This window comes from Lampris incognitus, chromosome 21 (genome assembly GCF_029633865.1).
Source record: "Lampris incognitus isolate fLamInc1 chromosome 21, fLamInc1.hap2, whole genome shotgun sequence".
Classification (NCBI taxonomy): Eukaryota; Metazoa; Chordata; class Actinopteri; order Lampriformes; family Lampridae; genus Lampris; species Lampris incognitus.
The window spans coordinates 24468752-24492441 of NC_079231.1; the positions used below are offsets into that span (position 1 = coordinate 24468752).

General features: G+C 44.7%; 1 protein-coding gene across 3 annotated transcripts in view; it reads left to right on the forward strand.

Moving 5' to 3' along the window:
• Positions 1-19238, forward strand: part of pspc1 (paraspeckle component 1) — an 84921-nt gene extending 65683 nt beyond the window's left edge. The window contains exons 8-10 of one of the 3 annotated variants that reach the window (XM_056301278.1): positions 1223-1280; positions 8632-8780; positions 9345-9574. In XM_056301278.1, coding sequence (XP_056157253.1) covers positions 1223-1280; positions 8632-8780; positions 9345-9554 — 417 coding nt within the window. In that variant the 3' untranslated portion in view covers positions 9555-9574. Of the gene's footprint in view, positions 1-1222; positions 1281-8631; positions 8781-9344; positions 9575-18796 lie in introns of those variants that run through there. The other 2 variants (XM_056301279.1, XM_056301280.1) reach the window with 2 other exon arrangements.
• The last annotated feature ends 4452 nt before the right edge of the window (positions 19239-23690 follow it).

A 23690-nucleotide genomic window follows, 5' to 3' on the forward strand; every position in this document is an offset into this window, starting at 1 on the left:
GTAAGCAAAAGTCATGCAAGCAAACTGGTCCCTCATTGGCTGGAATGTTTGCGCAAGAATTTAACTGTCTCCAAGATAAACACGAGAAGTCTAGCGGTGATTTACATTTGGCAGATTCAAGGCATAAAATGAAGTATCAGAAGCAGCTGTGTAGCTGTTTCCTGTGATCCCATGCTATATGCTAGAGTTTCTTTTGCAGTCAATCTCAGTGTGAATCAAGGTAGCATCTCAAACATTGCTGTACAGCTCAAATTATTTGAAGGAAATGTGTCGTTCATAGAATCATCCACAGCAGATCTGACACTCTAAAGTGTTATACTCTGCCAATAGGGACTGGGTAGCATTGCATTCTCACTGCAAAGGAACCCCTCTATAAAGTTTATTTGGAAGCACACCAAGACTATCTTCTGTTGGTGGTCTCAATCCAAGACTATCTTCTGTTGGTAGTCTCAATCCAATAATATCTTCTGTTGGTGGTCTTGATCCAAGACTATCTTCTGTTGGTGGTCTCGATCCAAGACTATCTTCTGTTGGTGGTCTTGATCCAGTTGATTTGGTCAGTACCGAAGTGGGATTGTTGTGTCCACATATGCTGAAAGAACCTAACTTGGGAAGGAAAAGCTACAAGCTTCCAAATAAACGCTCCCAACTAGGTACGAAGTCGTTTTGATTAAAGGTTCAGTCCAGAAGTAGATGATAAACATTAAGTCTCTTCAGGATCTTTGTGAGATACAGCCTACACATATTGATAAAATGTTTTTATGGTAATTTTGGTTGGATTTATGCTTGCTGCGATAATATACAAGCATAGTTCAGCCTGTTACTGATTTGATAAAACTTTTTTTGTATTTTGTTCTGAGATCAGGGATGGCAATTTCATCTACTTACTCAGTCACTAAGAATTTTGGAGAGCAGTCATGCTGTTGATAAATAGTGCTCTTTAATCAGGACTTCCAGGAAGGCCATATAAAATGGTATCGTAGTTGGTGACATCTAGTCAGTCTTGTTATGATTCTCCCCAAACTTAATTCCATCCTTGATTAAATTTCATTCATAATATTCAAGAGCCATGCATAATAGAAAATACACCTAAGTACTGTATTTGAGTTGATATATACCCTGTAGTGTTTGTTTGTGTTTGAGTGTTTAATGATTGTAGCCTGATTCCCGTAGAACTGCTCTTAAGGGTTTCCTTCTGAAGGTTTTTCTTCGCTTCTTCCAGAGAGAACAGGAAATGAGAATGGGTGAGCTGGGCCCTCGTGGAGACATTAATATGGGAGGTAGGGGCATGACTGTGTCAGGACTGGTTACTGGTAAAATAAGATTAGATTCAACCTTGTTTAAATGTCCGTTTTCATATATGTATATATATATATATTTTACATCTCAAGTGGCACTGTTTCAGCAAATGCAATTATTGGGATGATATATATGATGTCTTTGTCATTGTATTTTAATGTTTCTGAGATTCAATTGAGTCGCTTTGAAATTAGAGCAAACTAAACTAAAAATAGAAATATAAAACACTGTGCAAAAATTCATTCCTTACTAACAACAAACAGTAGAGTACATTATTTGCATTTTATTTGGTATATATTGTGGGGTGTGGCATCATAGTCAGTTGAATATCTGGCCCCTAAGCTCTCATCCTATGTCTGGAGGTCTGAAGTAAGTGCATTGAGCTTCATAGAAGTGAATTCTGAAAATATTCAACCCCTTTGACATTTCCTACAATTTGATGTTGCAGCTCGAGCTAAAAATGTATTTATTTCTTTTTTTACGCAAATATATGATTTTTACTCCATACAAACGTGTCTTAACATTTTTAGAAAATTTCAGGTATTTATTTTAAATGTAAACAGAAATATACTCTAAACAATAGTATTCATTCTTGGGATGCACAATATTGGATTTTTGCCGATATCCAATGTTTTACGGCTCATTTGGGCCGATTGCCAATACTGATATAAGCATTTTTTTGCCCACCTAACTACAGAGAACGTCAAGTTTATCCTGTAGTGGACTGAACTGAAGCTGTTGTACCGACCACAAAAGTTGCATGCCCCCGCATGGGCATCGCACTGCCGATCTCTGTTTTTACGTGGCTGTTCTGTTTTGTTTTTTGTTTTTTTCCCCTCTACGCGTGGGTACACGGCCCTCCATCAGATGAGTACAGCTGTTTAAACATTAAAATAAATACCATAGGCAACGTGATACAGCAATGCAACTGTGTGGGGTTTTTTTTCATTGCATATTAAAATACTAAATCAATCAAATCAATGTGCATCCATGCTCCTGTAGTTAAAACGATGTAGTTAATTGATTCAGTACCAGTTAAAGCATTTGCCACTTAACGTTTCCAAAGTAGCCTACTTGATATCTCAGAAACCTCCTCAGAAAACACAGCTGGCATGCAACCCAGACGCAGGTGGTGTAGCAGGTAAAAAGACCCATTCTGCCCTGCCTACATGATGCGCCGCGTCCGTGGCTGGTCAATGGTTCACGTAGTGTGCGTAATTAAAGCATCACCTTATCAACCTGTCACATTGGTATTTCGGGCCGATGCTGATATTTCATTTTAAAGCCTTTATCGGCTGATAATGATGACGTGTGGATATCATCGTGCATCCCTAATTCAGACTTTTGGATCAATGCTTTGTAGATGCACTTCTGATAGCCGTTACAGTTTTAAGTCTTCTTGAGTATGTTTATTAGTTTTGCACATCTGGCGTTGGCATTATTTGTCCATTTTTTTCTCACATATTTTCTTTTGCTCTGTCAAGCTTGAATGAATTAATGTCTGTTAATTGCAGTCTTCAAGTAATTCCATAGATTCTCAGTGGGATTCAGTTCTGGGCTTCAGCTGTCACACAGTGACTGATTTTCTTTTCGTGAAGCAGTTCCAGTGTTGTTCTAGCTGTATGTTTGGGGTCATTGTCTTGTTGAGATGTAATATTCCTCCTCAACCCCATGGTGTGTTGCACCTTGAAAGAGATTGCTTTCAATTTGTCCATACCTAGCTCCATTCCCTGCCACTGTAAAGCGTCCCCAAAGAATGATGCTGTAACCACTATGATTCAAAGTGGGGATGGTGGTAGATTGGTGATGAGCTCTCCCCAGTTTCAATCCTCCTCTATAATCCCATTCGAATTTCATTCCTTATTATTTTTAATATTTGAATTATAAGGACCGGATGGCTATAAGAACCATCTGGTTCTTGTATAACCAAAGTGAGAGCTGTGTCCGCATTCTCGGCACAAAGTCAAACATGTTTTCGGTGGGTGTCAGATTCCGCCAAGGTTGTCCCTTGTCTCCGATTCTGTTTGCGATATTCATGGACAGGATCTCAAGGCACAGCCAAGGTGAGGAGTGTGTCCATTTTGGGGACCTCAGAATTGCCTCTCTGCTCTTCGTAGATGATGTGGTTTTGTTGGCTTCATCAGAACGCAACCTCCAGTGCGCAACTGGGGTGTTGTGCAGCGGAGTGTGAAATGGCCGGGGTGAGAGTCAGCACCTCCAAGTCTGAGGCCATGGTTTTCTACTGGAAAATGGTGGATTGCTCCCTCCAGGTTGGGGATGAGTTGTTGCCTCAAGTGAAGGAGTTGAAGTATCTCGGGGTCTTGTTCACAAGTGAGGGTAGGATGGAGCGGGGGATTGACGGGGATTGGTGCTGCATCAGCAGTAATGCGGACGTTGTACCGGACCGTTGTGGTGAAGAGGGAGCTGAACCGGAAGGCAAGCTTTCAATTCACCAGTCAATCTTCGTTCCAACCCTCACCTATGGTCATGAGCTTTGGGTAGTGACCAAAAGGGTGAGATCGCGGATACTTGTCTTTACATCAGCTTTGTTCTTTTACTCTGAACCAAACAAGCAGAGGAAGCAGAGGTGGCGCAATGTGTAACACAACATCGTTGGCTGTCTCATCCAGCTGGCTCTCCCATTTTTTGAAAAAAAAATTTACACAGATGTCGATTTGGCTTTGTGACTACCTCAACTGCCAGCTTAATGCCGAAACAACAATTACCCCCCATTCCCTGTTTGTACCTTTTAAACAGAATGGCAAGGTGGCTTAATGGCGTAACAGTCCCACTTTGAAAAGGCTGTTTAAAAAGCCTCCAAGACATTTCATATTTTGAGTGTCCCAGACGAGGGGTTGAATACTTGAATACTTGGGCGGCACAGTGACCCGGTGGTTAATGCTGTCGCCCCATGGCAAAAAGGTCCTGGGTTCTGCGGGGTTGTCCAACCTTGGGGGTCATCCCAGGTCGTCCTCTGTGTGGAGTTTGCATGTTCTCCGGGTGCTCCGGTTTCCCCCACCATCAAAAAAGACATGCATGTTAGGGTTAATACTCCTGTCTGTGCCCCTGAGCAAGGCAATGGGAAAAGAAGTGGAGTTGGTCCACTGCTCCTAGCTACACAGATCACAGCTAGGATGGGTTAATTAGCCGTAACTGAGTTTTCCCCAAGGGGATTAATAAAGGAAACTTAACTTAATTAACCAACTCGAGGAATTGCAGTGTTTCCTTTCAAGTTTATCGTTCGGAAATCCAGTTGGGAATGATGGTGTATAATGTTAACATAACTGAAAAAAATAAAACTCAGAATGATCAATTTTTTTCAGCTGCAACACTGAAATGTCAAGGGGCTTGAACACTTTCCACCTTTAGCTCCAATGTATTTTACAGGCCGTTGATGAATGAAAGGGTTCACATGTAGTTAAAAATAAATCACATATAGATTTTCTTTGTGGTTGCAGGGTGAGGGGCTAGGGGCCAAAACTAGGCAGGGACACCATAAAGCCATAACTAAGACCGAATGAGAAAATAACGATGGTTCTTTACTACATAATATGATAACCCAGGACTGCACATCAACTGTATCAACTAAATTCATTATGTTTCTGCTTTGTGGAAGTAAGCTGCGAAACTGTAAACACAATACAAATCGACAATCGGACAGATTGTGCGTTGGTGTGGGAGCGCGTGTGATTTGGGTTGGTCCTAGAAATACATTTTACCTTGGTGGTTTTATCTGTTCTGGTTAATACTCATTATGTTGCTATTACCACATCTTTGAATGCATTATTGTGTATTTCTAATGATCTTCATAAATTTAATCCCATTGCTTAGTTATAGTATTACCTATACCAATGCCATAGTTACTTCCTCATATATGTCTGTCACAGTTGCTGTTGAATTGGGGTACAATGTGTCAGTAGTAAATGTGGTATGATGTTTGGCTTAAACCCTGGATAGGGGCGTCTAGGTAGCATAGCGGTCTATTCCGTTGCCTACAAACATGGGGCTCTCCGTTTCGAATCCCTGTGTTGCCTCCGGCTTGGTGGGGCGTCCCTACAGACACAATTGGCTGTGTCTGCGGGTGGGAAGCCGGATGTGGGTATGTGTCCTGGTCGCTGCACTAGCGCCTCCTCTGGTCGGTCAGGGACGCCTGTTCAGGGGGGACGGTGAACTGGGGGGAATAGCGTGATCCTCCCACGCGCTACATCCCCCCTGGTGAAACTCTTCACTGTCAGGTGAAAAGAAGCGGCTGGCGACTCCACGTGTATGGGAGGAGCCATGTGGTAGTCTGCAGCCCTCCCCGGATCAGCAGAGGGGGTGGAGCAGCGACCTGGACGGCTCAGAAGAGTGGGGTAATTGGCCAAATACAATTGGGGGGAGGCGGGAAAATTCCAAAAAAAGAAAACTGATTATCGAGGTGGGCCAATATTCCTTTGCAGATTTTGGGAGCCCAAGTGGGCCTTTGGACAATGCAACAGAGATTTATTTGTTTGTATGTGTATTTATACATATTTATCTTTAACGGCCAGTGTTTCCCAACCCAGTCCACAAGCCCCCCCCCCCAAATTTCACAGTAACCCTATGTAGGTGGACCTACTTGTACTTACTGTTCTTCAACAGCATTCAGCCAATCAGCAGTGGATTATATCAGATATGACTCACCTGGCATAATCAAGTGTGTGTGACTGGTGGAGTAAATACAAGCAGGCCTACCTGCCTATGTAGGGTTACAGAGAAACTTGCAGCATGGGGGATGCTTGAGGACTGGGCAGGAAAATACCGATTTTGGGCTACTTAGATTTTAATGATCGTCTTGCCATTGTGGCTGCGTTCAGATGATTAGCAGTGAATCCTTTCGCTCAACATTTTACAATGATTGTGTTAACAACTTGTCTCTTAATGAATGCTAATGTGTCTGTAAATGAATGTATGTGGCAAACTACGCGTTCCGGCGCCATTTCACATAGGCTCAAAAATCAGATCCCTGTTAAAGGGGTTGCATTTCAAAATGAGGAAGATGTTTGCTCTTTGGCTGGAGTTGACATGTCAGACACTGCAGAAGGCCATTGTAAGTGCAATGGGACCTTGTGATTCTCATTCTGGCAGATGTCTTGCTGTCTGTCTACTACCAACCTCCTAAATGGGAACTCGCACTAGTATGCCAGCTAATATTAACCTATGTGGCTAACCCTGAGCCAGCCTGGTAAATTAGCTAACCAATGGTAATTGCATGTGTCTTTTGAAACGAGTGCTTTTTCAGCATTGATCACCATTGTTAACCTCCAGACATACAAAACACAGTGTAATATATTATGGCTGGGTCATTGTCTTCCAAAGTGTTTCTTATTTATGTAAGCGCCACAGATGACTAGACTCATTAGCCCTTGGCTGACGGGTCGGACCCTTTAATGTAGCGAATTCAGGGGGCAGCCGGGATTTCACCGCAGCTGGGAATCTAACGCTAATAGCCCACACTATGGGCGACTGCGCTAACCACTCAACTGAAGGGTCCAACCCGTTAGCCAGGGGCTAGCGAGTCTGCACATCTGTGGTCGCTACGTTTACTGATGCTGTCGGGATTTTTGGACCCATCACTGATACGTTGTGATACATTGTTAGAGTTCATGATAAACGGGTCACAGTTGTAGCTGTCGAGATGAGTTTTATTTATATAAGGTTAATTTTCAGCCTGACTGGCATTGGCCTTCTTAAGAGCATCGTGGGTCAGAATGCCAGTGTTCATAAAATGCTAGATATGGGCACATCACCAGTTGGCCTGTTACTCCTGGTACGGCATTGATTCAGTCGTAATCTTAGTTTTATTGTAGGAGCACTTGGTTTACACGTAGCTATTGTGTTTAAAAAACTAAAATGCGGGAACCTACGTCTTAGTGACATTTTACTCACAGCTAGTTTTTACCGAACATTTTCCTTAAAACTGTTCAAGACAGCTGAACTCTGCATGTCCATGCTGTGATTTAACTCTTATCTTGTGAGCTGTGGATACCCCACATTCCGTTAGTTCAGTCTGTTACTGCATGTAACACAACGTTGTTGGGTTTTGTTAATGTCATTTTTCCCCAGGTTTTTCCCCCCATTTCGGTGTTTGCACGAAAGACGTTTTACTGGTTATGAGCTCAAGTACTTATATTGCAGATATTTGTTTCGCCGCCCCAGTTTAAAGGAGCGTTTTGTGAAATTCAGATTCCTTTCAGTAATAATAATAATAATAATAATAATAGCATATTACCTGCCTTCAAATCAGAACTGGTTTCTTAGCTATATAAAACTTTGGGGGGGCTCTGTGAGATGGGATAAAATTATAACATGGTCCTTGTTACTGTTTATTTCTAGTAATTCTTAGCGGCTCTATGGTAAACGTGATGTGCAGCCCTGGGCTAAACCATAAAAAGATCCAAAACCTGCCGGTTTTTCCTCATATCTTCTTTCTCTTGTCAGAGAACAGTTGAAAGTGTTGTCTTCACTCTGTCTCCAGATGTTTTCTGTTTCGTCAGTATCTTTATAGCGCTACTTCCTTGCCACGGCATTAACTTTGGTTTTTGGTCATCAGATGATCACATGCACTCTGAACAACTTGGCTGGTTCTGCTGCTTCAACGTTGGCTTCAGAGACCTAATCTTTCCAACAGTTGTGAAATTCACCACATATAAGATGCTTTGTAGTTGAAGCAAAGCTTTTTTTACTTAAAATATATGCTGTTGGGACGTCCGGGTGGCGTGCCGCTCCGTTCCGCTGCCTACCAACACGGGGATCGCTGGTTCGAATCCCCGTTCGAATCCCCTTGTTACCTCCAGCTTGGTCGGGCGTCCCTACAGACACAATTGGCCGTGTCTGCAGGCAGGAAGCCGGATGTGGGTATGTGTCCTGGTTGCTGCACTAGCGCCTCCTCTGGTCAGTCAGGGTGCCTGTTCGGGGGGGAGGGGGAACTGGAGGGAATAGCGTGATCCTCCCATGTGCTACGTTCCCCTGGTGAAACTCCTCACTGTCAGGTGAAAAGAAGCGGCTGGTGACTCCACGTGTATGGGAGGAGGCATGTGGTAGTCTGCAGCCCTCCCCGGATCAGCAGAGGGGGTGGAGCAGAGACCAGGACGGCTCGGCAGAGCGGGGTAATTGGCCAAGTACAACTGGGGAGGGGGGGTATGCTGTTGTATTCATCAATTATCTGACAATATTTCAACTTTCTGTGACTGAAAGCTAGCGTTAGCAAGCAGGTGCCATGGTTTTCAGAACACAACTATGCAGGCTGGAATACACTAGGTTCATTTGACCCATCCTGAGTGACCGAACCATCCTCCATTGTTTTGCATTTAGATGGGTATAACCCTGCCTCTGCTGGGGCCAGTGTTAACCAGGGTCCCCCTCAAATGATGGGCATGGGCATGAGTGGAAGGGGTGCAGCCATGGGCCCTGAGGGAACTCCAAATGTGGCCGCAACAATGATGCCAGAGAATGGAGCCATGGTAATGTATGCGCAGCGATGTGCTGCGTTCAGTCTCCCTTTCCTCATCTCTGGATTGTCGCCATCAAAATAGCTTTGTTTATGTAATTTTCTATTTGTTTTATAAAGTTGACCAAGAAAATTATCTCAGACAATTAAGTTTCATGTTGAAAATATTAGTCGAAAGACTGCTGTAAATTAAACTCGGAGTCAAAAATCATATTAACCAGCCTAAATTCATAACACTGCAGATCATCCTGTATTGCAGAAAAACTATAATATCAACACTAGTCTAGAAAAGTCTGCTACATCCTGGGTCCAAACTAATAGACTCCTTCCTGTCTCCCTCCCCGGATCTGCTCCGTCGGCCTCACTTCATTTTCGCATGGATAACAACACTTGGATTGCAACCAAACTCTTGATGGCTGAACCCTGAAAAAACCTTCGTCTGAATATCCCATGACCACTGACTCAAACATCCCCCAATCTGTGTCTTTCCTGTGTCTGACTGTCTCACCTCTTTTACCTCTTGGTTTATCTAAAACACAACAACACGTGTCTTTGTGCTGCTCCTGCCATGCTGCAGCATACTGACCGGTACCCGCAGGGCGGGCGAATGGGGGCCCGTCCGGGAATGGATTCCCCTCAGCAGCAGCAGCAGCAGCAGCAGCAGCAGCAGCAGCAGCAGCAGCAGCAGCAGTCAGGCCCTCCAGTCGCGGGGGTCTCAGCATTTGGCAGGGGGAATCCAATGGGGGCAAACTTTGATGGGCCAAACAGCAAGCGTCGCAGATACTAACTCTATCGCAGTACTCTACTGTATCTTGTTTATGTTCTTTGTTCTTTTGTTTTTGTTTGTTTTTTGGGGGGGGGGTGTTTCTGTTTTTTTTACAACATTGCTTCTCCCACCCACTATTTCCAGCATTTATATGTTGTCCCAGTTGCTGGTTGAATCACTGCTAACCAGCCAGTGTCCATTAATCAGAATCATGGAGTATTAGTTTGTGTATCTCCTTCCTAAGTTGAAAAGACAAAGTCAGTTGTTTTCTTTAAGACTTCCTTCCATTCAGCTACACAACCAGTGCTTTTTATTTATCTACACTGCTTTGTGATGCTACACAAGTTTTCAGGGTGTATGTTTTGTGCATATGTGTTTGCTGAGCAATGTCCCTCCTGTGCTTGTGTGTGCTAAATAGTGAGTGTTGAAACGTGTTGTGCAGTGCGTTGTGCTGCACGCTGTGCAGCGTGTTCGCAGCAGGTTGTGCTGCTGTTCAGCAGGTTGTGCTGCTGTTGAGCAGGTTGTGCAGCATGTTGTGCAGCAGGTTGTGCCGCTGTGCAGTGTTGTGCAGCGTGCAGTGCAGCGTGTTGTGCAGTGTAGCGTGTTGTGCAGCACACTGTGGCTTGTTGTGCAGCACGCTGCGCAGCATGCAGCGCAGCGTGTTGCGCAGCATGCAGCGCAGCGTGTGGTGTAGCATGCAGTGCAGCATGTTGTGCAGCATCCAGCGCAGCATCCAGCGCAGCATGCAGCGCAGCGTGTTGTGTAGCATGCAGTGCAGTGTGTTGTGCAGCATTTTGTGCAGCATGTTGTGCAGCATCCAGCGCAGCATCCAGCGCAGCATCCAGCGCAGCGTGCAGCGCAGCATGCAGCGCAGCGTGTTGTGCAGCGTGTTGTGCAGCGTGTTGTGCAGCATGCCCAGCGAGGCCTCTGTGATTACACACTTCAGCTGCTGTCATGTGCTCACACATGCTGGATTTGACCTGTTAGCAGAGCAACCCGTTCAAAGACTTCACTCCACTCTTTTTAAAAAATGTTAAAGAGGTACCAACGTTACAAACTGTAAACAAACATACGATTTATAATATACAGGAAGACTTGCTCTCACTGTTATATAGTAGTTCAGTGTGCTAAAACTAGAAGTTGTCCTGCGATGCCTGTGTGCTGTTCAGACCTTGAAAAACAGATGAAAGTTTCTTTGTCGTAGTCTTCGGTAGTGTGTAGATGAGTTGTAGTCAACTTTCTGTATGACGACGTAGCACAGAAAACCTGTTTCTTATGTTATTTGAATGCTTACGAAATGCAAATGCTTCCTGTATTTGACGGTTACTTACGAGAAATAAAGTACACAAACAGTGGAAGTTGTTTCATCATTTGATGTGTACAGTACTGACCGTTGTGCATAACCCCCTCTCAGACTCTCATGTGGTGGAGGTGTGTGTGTGTGTGTGTGTGTGTGTACTGCTGTTAAACATGGACAACTGACGTGTGGTGTGGTCAGTAGTCACTCTGAACACCTGCAGTCAGCAGTACTAATGTAGGACTGTGTGTGTGTGTGTGTGAGAGAGAAATCCCCCAGTGATGCTGGAGTTGATCTATTTTTAGGTAGGACCAAAGGTATTTTATTATTTCTATTTTTATTACTTTTTATTGTATTTATATATATAATTATATTGATATATTTTATATATTAAGATAATTATGTATAAATTATATAAATACGTTTATTATTAGTGTTAGGTATTTTATGTTTATTTTTTGTTATTTTAATTTTGTATTATATATATATTAATATAATTACATATAAATGTATTTTTTATTAGCATTATGTATTTTATATTTTTACTTTATGGTTTTTTATTATATTTATATTATACAATTAGTTATATATATATATTATAGATTTATATATATTAATATAATATAAATATATATGTTATTAGCATTAGGTATTTTAGTTTTAGGCAGGACTGTTAGAAGGTACTCGTTGCCTTGACTGATGGTGGTAATGTATGAGAGTATACAGGTCTTTTCTATTTGCAAGCAGTGTATGGTAACGTCTAAGAGTGCATGCACAGTTAAACACCAGAGCTTATGGCATCTGTACAGATGTTTGCGAGAGGTGGGTCTGTTCATCTCTGCTTTACTGCTACATCTACATATCAGTGGAGCTGAGAGGGTTCTGCAAGATAGTTTTACTGCAGGTAAATGATCTATATTTCATCACCTCTTTCTGCCGTGTCACACACACATACGTGGGTGTGTATGTAGATATTTTGTAGATATATTTTGTCCTGCCAAATGTTTATATTGGGTTTGAGCCAAATCATGGATGTTGCATTGTTTAATGTCACATCACATGTCAGTGTGTAATGTCACATCACATGTCAGTGTGGAAGTCACATCACATGTCAGTGTGTAATGTCACATCACATGTCAGTGTGTAATGTCACATCACATGTCAGTATGTAAATTTCACATCACATGTCAGTGTGAAAGTCACATCACATGTCAGTGTGTAAATGTCACATCACATGTCAGTATGTAAATGTCACACCACATGTCAGTGTGGAAGTCACATGACATGTCAGTGTGTAATGTCACATGACATGTCAGTGTGTAATGTCACATCACATGTCAGTGTGTAATGTCACATCACATGTCAGTGTGTAAATGTCACATCACATGTCAGTGTGGAAGTCACGTCACATGTCAGTGTGTAATGTCACATCACATGTCAGTGTGGAAGTCACATCACATGTCAGTGTGTAATGTCACATCACATGTCAGTGTGGAAGTCACGTCACATGTCAGTGTGTAATGTCACATCACATGTCAGTGTGGAAGTCACATCACATGTCAGTATGTAAATTTCACATGACATGTCAGTATGTAATGTCACATCACATGTCAGTGTGTAATGTCACATGACATGTCAGTGTGGAAGTCACATCACATGTCAGTGTGGAAGTCACATCACATGTCAGTATGTAAATTTCACATGACATGTCAGTATGTAATGTCACATCACATGTCAGTATGTAATGTCACATCACATGTCAGTGTGTAATGTCACATGACATGTCAGTGTGGAAGTCACATCACATGTCAGTGTGGAAGTCACGTCACATGTCAGTGTGTAAATGTCACATCACATGTCAGTGTGTAATGTCACATCACATGTCAGTGTGGAAGTCACATCACATGTCAGTATGTAAATGTCACATCACATGTCAGTGTGGAAGTCACATCACATGTCATTATGTAATGTCACATCACATGTCAGTGTGGAAGTCACATCACATGTCAGTATGTAAATGTCACATCACATGTCAGTGTGGAAGTCACATCACATGTCAGTGTGGAAGTCACATCACATGTCATGTAATGTCACATCACATGTCAATATGTAAATGTCACATCACATGTCATTATGTAATGTCACATCACATGTCATTATGTAATGTCACATCACATGTCATTATGTAATGTCACATCACATGTCATTATGTAATGTCACATCACATGTCAGTATGTAAATGTCACATCACATGTCAGTGTGGAAGTCATCACATGTCAGTGTGGAAGTCACATCACATGTCAGTATGTAATGTCACATCACATGTCAGTGTGGAAGTCATCACATGTCTGTGTAATGCCACATCACATGTCAGTGTGTAATGTCACATCACATGTCAGTGTGTAATGTCACATCACGTCGGTGTGTTATGTCACAACACATGTCAGTGTGTAATGTCACATCGTATGTTATTGTGTAAGTCACATCACATGTCAGTGTGTAATGTCACATCACGTCGGTGTGTAATGTCACAACACATGTCAGTGTGCAGTTTCATCCATGACTGAAAGGATTGTGTGTCATTTGGATAGTTGTTGGTCACAATTTATTTCATAACCTTATGAGCAGTATCACATAAGTAACTGAATGACTTGTGTGTGTGTGTGTTTGTGCATGTTTTGTGTGTGTGCGTGTGTGTGCATGTTTTGTGTGTGTGCGTGCATGTTTTGTGTGCGTGTATGCGTGCATGTTTTGTGTGTGCGTGCATGTTTTGTGTGTGTTTGTGCGTGTGTGCGTGCATGTTGTGTGTGCGTGCATGTTTTGTGTGTGTTTGTGCGTGTGTGCGTGCATGTTGTGTGTGCGTGCATGTTTTGTGTGTGTGCGTGCGCGTGCATGTTTTGTGTGTGTGCGTGCATGTTTTGTGTGTGTGTGTGCATGTTTTGTGTGTGTGTTTGTGCAGTACAGGGCAGCAGAATAGAGGGTGTGTAAAAGAGCTGTGACGGCAGCAGGTTGGTGTGTATATGAAGAGGAGGTAAATGTAGAGGTAACACATTACAGTAAGGCTACATTAGTTAACGCAGTAATGAAGCAATAACAGTTCATAAGCATTAAGTGGCATGATGTCAGCATTTGTTAAGGGTGTACAGATTAGATAAGGCACCAACATTAATTAGTAAATTATGAACACCATTAGTAAATGATTATTAGACACATCAGTTAACTGTTAATTGTTCGTTATTACTTATTACTTCATGAACTATAATGTTATGTAGCCTTATTGTAACGTGTTACCAGTCTGAATGTGTGTTGACCAAGACTCTGCTTGACAAAAATAAATGCTGAAGGCAAACCAGGGAGAGGTCGTGATGCCAAACTACAACAAAACCCCTCGCTGCTCGGCAAGTCAGACCTGCCTCTCGGCTTCCTGCAGGCGTGGTGCTGTACTGTACACTCGCCACTAGGTGGTGGTACCCCAAGTTGTTGCTGGGTGAAGTGTGGAGTAGACAGACTGGTGTGTACTGTGGTGGGTGGAAAACATCGATGTCCATTGATGTAGTGCAGCTGTGGTCCATGCCGACAACATCTGGCTGACGAGCTCCAGCAGTGCAGCGCGGGCATGAGAGACTACACACATGCACTCTTTCAAATAAAACGTTTTGTGGTGGTATTTTTACATCAAACCACGGATCGTGCAGTAATACCAAGCACAAAACAAGTGTTTCTGCACTTTGTTGCCGGAGTTGACCCACCATGATCTTAGTCTTCTACTGCGGCCGTTCCACCTCCATCTCCACACGATGGATGTGCAGTACGGCCAGGTGTCGTTGTGTAGTGTGTACCCCGTTAACTGTGATTATTTATAATAGTTGTGTTTGAGCAAAGACAAGTGTGGCTGTTTCATTCCAAAGAAATATGGCCTACAGAGATCATTCATCTCCCCTGGAACTTGATGCACTGACCTCCTTTTTCCCACTTCACCAACATAACAAGTTCATCACCTTTATGAAGCAGAGTTATTTATTCAGGATCATTAAGTTTCTGGTGTACTGACGTGTTCACACACACCCTGCAGGCAATGCTTTTGTAGATAAATACAGTTATTATCATGATTGTTATTGTAGGCCATTTACAGCTGTGAGTCCTCATGGGTATTGTCCACATGAGGCTTCCTTAGTGTGATTTTAGATGTTTGGTCCATTCCTCCATGCTTAATTTGTTCCAGTTCTGCCTAATTAGAAAGCATCAGCAGACAACGACGTCCCGGTCACACATTGACCACGTTGAATTCTAAGTCTGGACTTCGGCTGGGGCAGTCCAGGAAGTCAACCTTGTCTTTAAACCGTTCCTTTTTGCAGTTCATTGTTTAAGATTTAAGTTTCTTTATTAAACCCCTTGGGGAAATTCAGTTACTGCCAATCAACCCATCCTAGCTGTGGTCTGTGTAGCTAGGAGCAGTGGGCTGCCGCCTTCATGCTGCACCTGGGGACCAACTCCACTTCTTTTCCCATTGCCTTGCTCAGGGGCACAGACAGGAGTATAAACATGCACGTTTCTTTTGATGGTGGGGGAAACCGGAGCACCCGGAGAAAACCTACCGCGGACTCGGGGAGAACATGCAAAGTCTACACAGAGGATGACCTGGGATGACCACCAAGGTTGGACAACCCCAGGGTTCGAACCGAGGACCTTCTTACTGTGAGGCGGCAGTGCTAATCACTGGGCCATTGGGGCGCCCAAACTTTGCCTTCGTCTGAACACAAACTTTTTTTTCCCTGCAAGGTGTCAAATGTGTCTTCTGGCAAACCCCATGTGTGACTTTGGTTGCCTTTCTTAGCGGTGGCTTCTTTCTAGTCACTCTCGGGGGGCAGGTCTGTAAAATTCTTAAGAGATCGTTGATCTCTAGACAGTTTCTCCTATTTTAGCCAATAAACTTGCTTCCATGTGAGCTCGTAGCTGGTGTCTTGGTCAGTTCTCTGCCAGGTGCACATTTTATCTGAGTGAGGGAGGGGTTTTGCCGGACAGTCTGGTCTTCGTAGTGTCAGGATCAGGACATATTTCCATGTTGTTACAAGACTTTACAGTGCTCTTAGGAAGGTTCGTAGCTTTGCCAACCTTTCTTTTATTCCAGCATTTTGCAGCCTAACTTTATCTTGAAGTTCCTCGTCCAGGTCATTGGTCCCTGTGACAGTAGGATTTATCTGATTCACTGGTTTGACCTCACAGTCAATATGTATTGTACAATACACAACACATGATGGACTCACACTCAACACAAGTGATCTTATTCACATGTATTATGATCTTTAAAGCATGTTTGGATACACTGAACAGTTTAAGTTGTTAACAAAAAAGAAGGGCTTGAATAATTAACGGTTAAGTAATTTTCAGGTTTTATTTTTAAATATAATTCCAATCTTCGCTCCAGTCTTCTTTCCAACCCTCACCTATGATCATGAGCTTTGGGTGGTGACCAAAAGGGTGAGATCGCGAATACAAGCCACTGAAATGAGTTTCCTCCGTAGGGTGTCTGGGCTTAGACTTGGAGGTAGGGTGAGGAGCTCGGACATCCGGAGGGAGGGTGGAGAAGAGCCGCTGCTCCTTCGTGTCGAAGGGACTGGTTGAGGTGGTTTGGGCATCTATGAAGGGTTACGTGGTATTCAGTCTGAATAGAATGTGAGACTGGCTCCGAGAAGACCATCACACACTTACTAGTTTGTGTGCGACTGCTTCTCTAAAAACTTCCAGCAGGGGGCGCCCCGGTGGCTCACCTGGTAGAGCGTACCGCATAAGGCTGAGTCCATACTGCAGAGGCCTGGGTTCGAATCTGGCCCGGGCCCTTTGCTGCATGTCATGCCCTCTCTCTCCCCTGCCTGTCCTGTCCTGTCCCTGTCTCAACTATCGCTATCTAATAAAGGTGGAAAATACCAAAACAAATAATCTAAAAAAAAATAAAAACTTCCAGCAGTTATTCCAAGACACTCTGATTTCAGACGTGGGTGGGTTCAAAAACATAACTGTTCTTGTTAACTACACTTGTGTTGTAAACTGAGTTTGATTTGTGTGTTCATGTAACTAGCAAGTCTTATTTTGGAAACACCAGCTTGCCAGAATCAAGATGTAGTCTGGATGTAGTGAAGATGTAGTCTGGATGTAGTCAGGATGTAATCAGGATGTAGTGAAGATGTAGTCAGGATGTAGTCAGGATGTAGTGAAGATGTAGTCTGGATGTAGTCAGGATATAATCAGGATGTAGTCAGGATATAATCAGGATGTAGTCAGGATGTAGTGAAGATGTAGTCAGGATGACTAGACCGTTTCCACTGTGACGGTGCAGCCTCTGGCGCTAGCTAGTGTTTGCTGTCATTACATGCTGGCCTGAGTCTACACCAGTAGTGTGACGTAAGCTTTGTGGCAGTGATGCATCATCTGCCAACTTTCAGTCTACACCAGCAGCAGCACACACCTGTTGCTCCATCTGCTGTGGGTATATGCTTCTCTGGTTCTTGGCCTCTCTTGTTTTTCTACAGTTTATGATTTTCTTGGGGTGTTGAATTTTAAAAAATAAATAATTAAATAATCCTTGTCTTCCTTAATCAGTGATGTTCAGATCAAAACGTGGTTAAAAACCTGCAGCTCGTTTACAGGAGGACTAGGGCAGTGTAGTGATGCTGATCAGTCTGGTCTCATATCTGACAAGCACATCGCCAGGCTGGGCGGCACGGTGGCGCAGTGGTTAGTGTGGTCACCTCACAGCAAGAAGGTCCTGGGTTCGAGCCCCGGGGTAGTCCAACCTTGGGGGTGGTCCCGGGTCGTCCTCTGTGTGGAGTTTGCATGTTCTCCCCGTGTGTGCGTGGGTTTCCTCCGGGGGCTCCGGTTTCCTCCCACAGTCCAAAGACATTGAGGTCAGGTGAATTGGCCGTACCAAATTGTCCATAGGTAGGTGTGTGTATGTGGGCCCTGTGATGGACTGGCGGCCTGTCCAGGGTGTCTTCCCGCCTGCCGCCCAGTGACTACTGGGATAGGCTCCAGCATCCCATGACCCTGATTGGGATAAATGGCTTGGATAATGGATGGATGGATGGACACCACTGGGCTATGAAAGCATATATTTTTCACTGAGGAGAAAAGGGGAGAAAAAATCCAAAATAAAGAACGAAAGAAAAGAAACATGCATGTTAGGGTTGGTATTCCTGTCTGTGCCCCTGAGCAAGGCAGTAGGAAGATAACTGGAGTTGGTCCCCAGGCACTTCACGGCGGCTGCCCACAGTTAAATGCAGGGAGGAATTTCCTCACAGGATCAATAAAGCACATGAAGATTAAAAAAATCATTTATTTCTTCTTCTTATAGTATTGCAGTGTAGAATTTACTCAAAAAGAACATAGCCTTTCACCTGACACCTTTCACCTGACCACTTCCTGATGTTACACCTGACCACTTCCTGATGTTACACCTGACCACTTCCTGATGTTATACCTGATCACTTCCTGATGTTACACCTGACCACTTCCTGATGTTACACCTGACCACTTCCTGATGTTACACCTGACCACTTCCTGATGTTACACCTGACCACTTCCTGATGTTATACCTGATCACTTCCTGATGTTACACCTGACCACTTCCTGATGTTACACCTGACCACTTCCTGATGTTACACCTGACCACTTCCTGATGTTATACCTGATCACTTCCTGATGTTACACCTGACCACTTCCTGATGTTACACCTGACCACTTCCTGATGTTACACCTGACCACTTCCTGATGTTGCACCTGACCACTTCCTGATGTTACACCTGACCACTTCCTGATGTTACACCTGACCACTTCCTGATGTTACACCTGACCACTTCCTGATGTTACACCTGACCACTTCCTGATGCTGCAGGTCTCACTGTTAGTTTGTGTTCTGCCTAGGCTGCTTCTGGGACCTGCTTTGAAATTGTGTTTGTCTTTCTTCACATAGGTTCCTGTCACACACTGCCTGCAGAGATGCAACAAGCCAGTAGGTGAAGCCTAAAGCATGCCCGCACAATCTGGGTGTTCTGGCTATACACCAGGAAGAAGACCGGGAGAAGGCCGTTTGACTCCAGTCAGAGGTGGGGTCGCTGCGTTATTCATCCCCTTTAAGGCAGCAGTTTACCACAGTGTATAGGACGTAGCTCAGGCGCACCACCTGTGATGTATGAACAGTCATGAAGGTTGATGATGCCCCGCGTCAGCTCAATTCATGTCCACGCATCAGAAGTCAATACCAGATGTCTGGTAACAGGCCATTGCCCCCCCCTCCTTTTTCTCCCCAGTTGTACCTGTCCAGTTACCCCACTCTTCTGAGCTGTCCAGGTCGCTGCTGCACATCCTCTGCTGATCCGGGGAGGGCTGCAGACTACCACATGCCTCCTCCGGTACATGTGGAGTCGCCAGCTTGCTTCTTTTCACCTGACAGTGAGGAGGAGGATCACGCTGTCCCCCCAGTTACCCCCGAACAGGCGCCCCGACCAACCAGAGGAGGTGCTAGTGCCAGGACACATACCAACATCCGGCTTCCCACCTGCAGACACAGCCAATTGTGTCTGTAGGGACGCCCAACCAAGCCGGAGGTAACACGGGGATTTGAACCGGCGATCCTCGTGTTGGTAGGCAACGGAATAGACCGCCACGCCACCTGGTTGCCCGACAGGCCATTGTTTGATGATGCTTTTCTCATCTATCCACAGACAACTCAACTGGCATCAGTTTAGTGAGGAATACCACTATTCCCATTATCTGCTGGACTTGACACTGGGCTGTGCACGTTTGTACCTCAGATTCAAGCTTCCTCAGGCAGCTGTTGGACAACTGTTGCATCCCCATATGTTCTTAAACACACACTTCCATCCCTCCATCCGTTATCCAAACCTCTTATCCTGCTCTCAGGGTCGCGGGGATGCTAGAGCCTATCCCAGCAGGCATTGGGCGGCAGGTGGGGAGACACCCTGGACAGGCTGACAGGCCATCACAGGACCCACACACACACACATTCACACCTAGGGACAATTCAGTACGGCCAATTCACCTGACCTACATGTCTTTGGACTGTGGGAGGAAACCGGAGCCCCCGGAGGAAACCCACGCAGACACAGGGAGAACATGCAAGCTCCACACAGAGGACGACCCCCAAGGTTGGCCTACCCCGGGACTTGAACCCAGGACCTCCTTGTTATGAGGCGACCACGTTAACCGCTGCACCACCATGCCGGCCTCACACTGTCATCAGTAAAAGTTTCCTTTATTTCCACTCCAACACGACGCCCTTTTCTGCATCTGCAGGTAAGTGATCAACTTTCTTTTGAATATTTCCTTGTTCAACCCTCGTTTGATTGTTTAATAAAAACAACTTTAAATCCTGTTATTGACGTCTCTAATTTCCACCGACCCCATGTCGTCACTTGATAATGACGATGACCCCTGGGTAACAGCTGCAAAGCAGATGACTTATTGTCATCTAGCAATAACAGATGGAGCATGCAATAAAAACGTGCATTGTGTAAGTGTGTGTGTTTGTTTTCATTCCTATCGAGGTGAATAATGGTCCTAAACATCATCCAAAGGTCACTTGAGGGTAAAGGGGCAGAAGCAGATACAGGACGATGCTGATTTGTTTTCATGTTAGATTGTCACATCCTGTCTTTCTGCTTCCTCTCTGCATCCTTTGTGCCTCCGTGTGCTGTAAACTGAAAGACCGGGTTGATATCCGCAGGCATAACAGAATAAGATCACACAACAACCTGACAAAACGTGTTGCTTTGGTTGGTCGAGAGTTTACAGGGTTTACATTTGGATTCAGAACCTTTTGCCCCAAACTGAGAAGTGTCTAGAGTCTAGAACACAGCCATACCAACATGTACCCTGGCTCTGCTGGGTGACGGAAGCTAAGCAGGTGTGGGCTTGGCTAGGTCGTGGATGAAAGACCTCCCGGTAAAATGAGTTGCTGCTGGATTTGGTGTTGGTGGGCCAGTAGGGGGCAGTCTTCCCTCTTGTCCTCATAAAAAGGCCAATGTCCCAGAGCAGTGATGGGGACACAGTGGTGTAGGAGATGCCGTCCTTCTGATCAGATGTTAAAACCGAGGTCCTGACTCACTGCGGTCATTGAAGATCCCATGGCACTTATCACAAAGAGTAGGGGTCCCCCGGTGTCCTGGTGAATTTGCCAACCTGGCTGTCTCCATCTGGCCACCTAATCACCCCCCCCCCCCAGTATGACTGGCTCAATGATTCCTTCCTCTCCACCTCAAGCTGATGTGTGGTGAGTGTTCTGGTGCAAAATGGCTGCCGTGTATCATCCAGGTGGTGCTGCACACTGGTGGTGGTTGAGGTGAGTCCCCCTTTTCTGGGAAGTGCTCTGGGTGTCTAGATAAAGCCCTATATCAATGTAATGATTATTATTATGAGTGCGTTTCTAAAGGCAAACCATGGCCATTTGCAGACACAAATGTACCGATTGTCCATTTATCAAAGAAAGAATAATGGTGACACATTTCTGGCAGTTTAATGAGAGTTGTGTCGAGATACATATAATACTGCTTTCGTATACTTCATATATGACGACGTAAGTGATCTGTATCGAAACACCTGTTCCAGAACCCACTGTGCCTGTGGCCAAAACACTTTTTGTGCCTCGGGTTTTGAAAAGCTCCTGAAGATGTAACAATATTTGTAAGATTGTCATCTGAGCCAGTAAATAAGTTTTTCCCCCCTCCCCAATACACCCTATGCATAACCGTAATCCGCTGACTTCCGGTTTCTGCTGCAGTGGTCATACCAGTTTCCTGTTTGTTGGCGCGCGCCATTGGCAATGGCATTTTTTTCGCGCTGCTTGCGAGCTTCACCGTGGATAAATATCAACGACATGCGCAGAAGTGTCAACAAACTTTCACCCGCACCTACCAGCAAACGGGTGTGGTACATCTTGCAGGCATCGCAAAAAATACGCCATTAGTGGACTACAGTTCTGCACAGAGCCGTACCCGGCCAGTTACCCCACTCATCCGAGCCGTCCTGGTCGCTGCTCCTCTGCCGATCCGGGGAGGGCTGCAGACTACCACATGCCTCCTCCGATACATATTGTAACGTACACGAATAAGTAAGACACGTTGGCCCTTGGCTAACGGGTCGGACCCTTTAGTCGAGCGGTTAGCGATGTCTCCTGCGGTGCAGGAAATACGGGTTCGCGTCCCGGCTGCGGCAGTTCCTGTGGTTGCGTCCCGAATTCGCTGCAAGATGGAGTCGCCAGCCGCTTCTTTTCACCTGACAGGGAGGAGTTTCACCAGTGGGACGTAGTGCTGGGAGGATCACGCTATTCCCCCCAGTCCCCCTCCCCGAACAGGCACCCTGACCGACCAGAGGAGGTGCTAGTGCAGCTACCAGGACACACCCACATCCGGATAAGGATACTAATAGCACAGTGTTATTACTACAGGGTCCATCTCAAAGATTCTTAATTGACAGGGATTGAACAGGTTGTCCCATATCTCCTCTGTTGTTTTTTTTATCACTGCAGTGGAAATGCTCTCCATTCTTGTGAACAATTCAGACTTTGGAAAATTGACAGTCTTAGGCAAACAGCTGACGATCAGCCAACTGGCAGATGATACAACCATATTCCGGAGGGTCCGCGGTGGTGTAGCGGGCTAAGCATCGGCTGTGTGTCGATGCAGTTGCCCACTGGGGGCCGGGGTTCGCGCCCCGGTCTCGTCAGATCCGAGGGGGGCGGAATCGGCTTGTGTTCGTAACATGAATGCGTCTCTGTGTGTGTCGGAAAAAGCAGCGGTTCAGCCTGGATTCACCTTGTCACGGAAGGGGCGAGGCGACTCCTTCGAGACTGCATCTGTCGGCCGGAGACATGCAGTTGGCGAACGCACATAACAATATTCCTGAAAAATGGTAATCAAATTCCAAAAATTCTCAACACAACCGATTTTTTTCTCTAAGGCATCTGGTTTAAGATTAAACCAAAAAAATGTGAATTATTTCCAATTCATAACTCTCCTCTGACAACAATTCATAATATCCCTGTTAAATGAACTTTTAAATGCTTAAGTATGCACATTACGAAGGACAACACACTGGATAATCTCAACATTTGGAATAATCTAGAGAAATGTGCATCTTGTCTGAATTCGTGGTCTCAGGGACATCTCTGTTAGAGTATCATCGGCATAACAGTGGTATAACATGTCTTGAAGGACTAAACAAGAGACCCAGAGGAAGCATGTATAAAGAGAAGAGGATTGGCCCAAGAACAGACCCCTGGGGGACTCCACACAGTAGGGGAGCTGACGAGGATAAAAGATTGTTAATAGAAGCATAAACATATATATTTGTCAGATAAGAGCGAAACCAATTTAACGCTGGACCAGAAATGCCAACCGAGTTTTCCAACCTATCAAGTAAGATGGCATGATCGATGGTATCAAATGCAGCAGTTAAATCTAGGAGAATGAGAATAGGGTATTCACCTTTATCAGCATGCATAAGAATGTCATTGGACACTTAGTAATGCAGTCTCAGTACTATACTTGTGGCGAAAGCCGGATTGAAATTTATCAAAAATGTTATGACCCTCAGTCAGCTGCAGGATTTGGTCTGCAACAATTTTTTCAAGGATTTTGGATAAGAAAGAAAGTTTGGAAATAGGTCTATAATTCTCTACCCTTGCTGAATCAAGGGAGGGGTTTTTGAGGAGGAGCTGAACACAGGCAGTTTTAAGGTAGTCAGGTACAGACCCGGATGTGAGTGAGTCGATGATGATAGAAAGCAGGCAGGGACCTAAGCCATGGAGGATGGATTTTAAAGATTTTGTTGGAACTATATCACAGGGA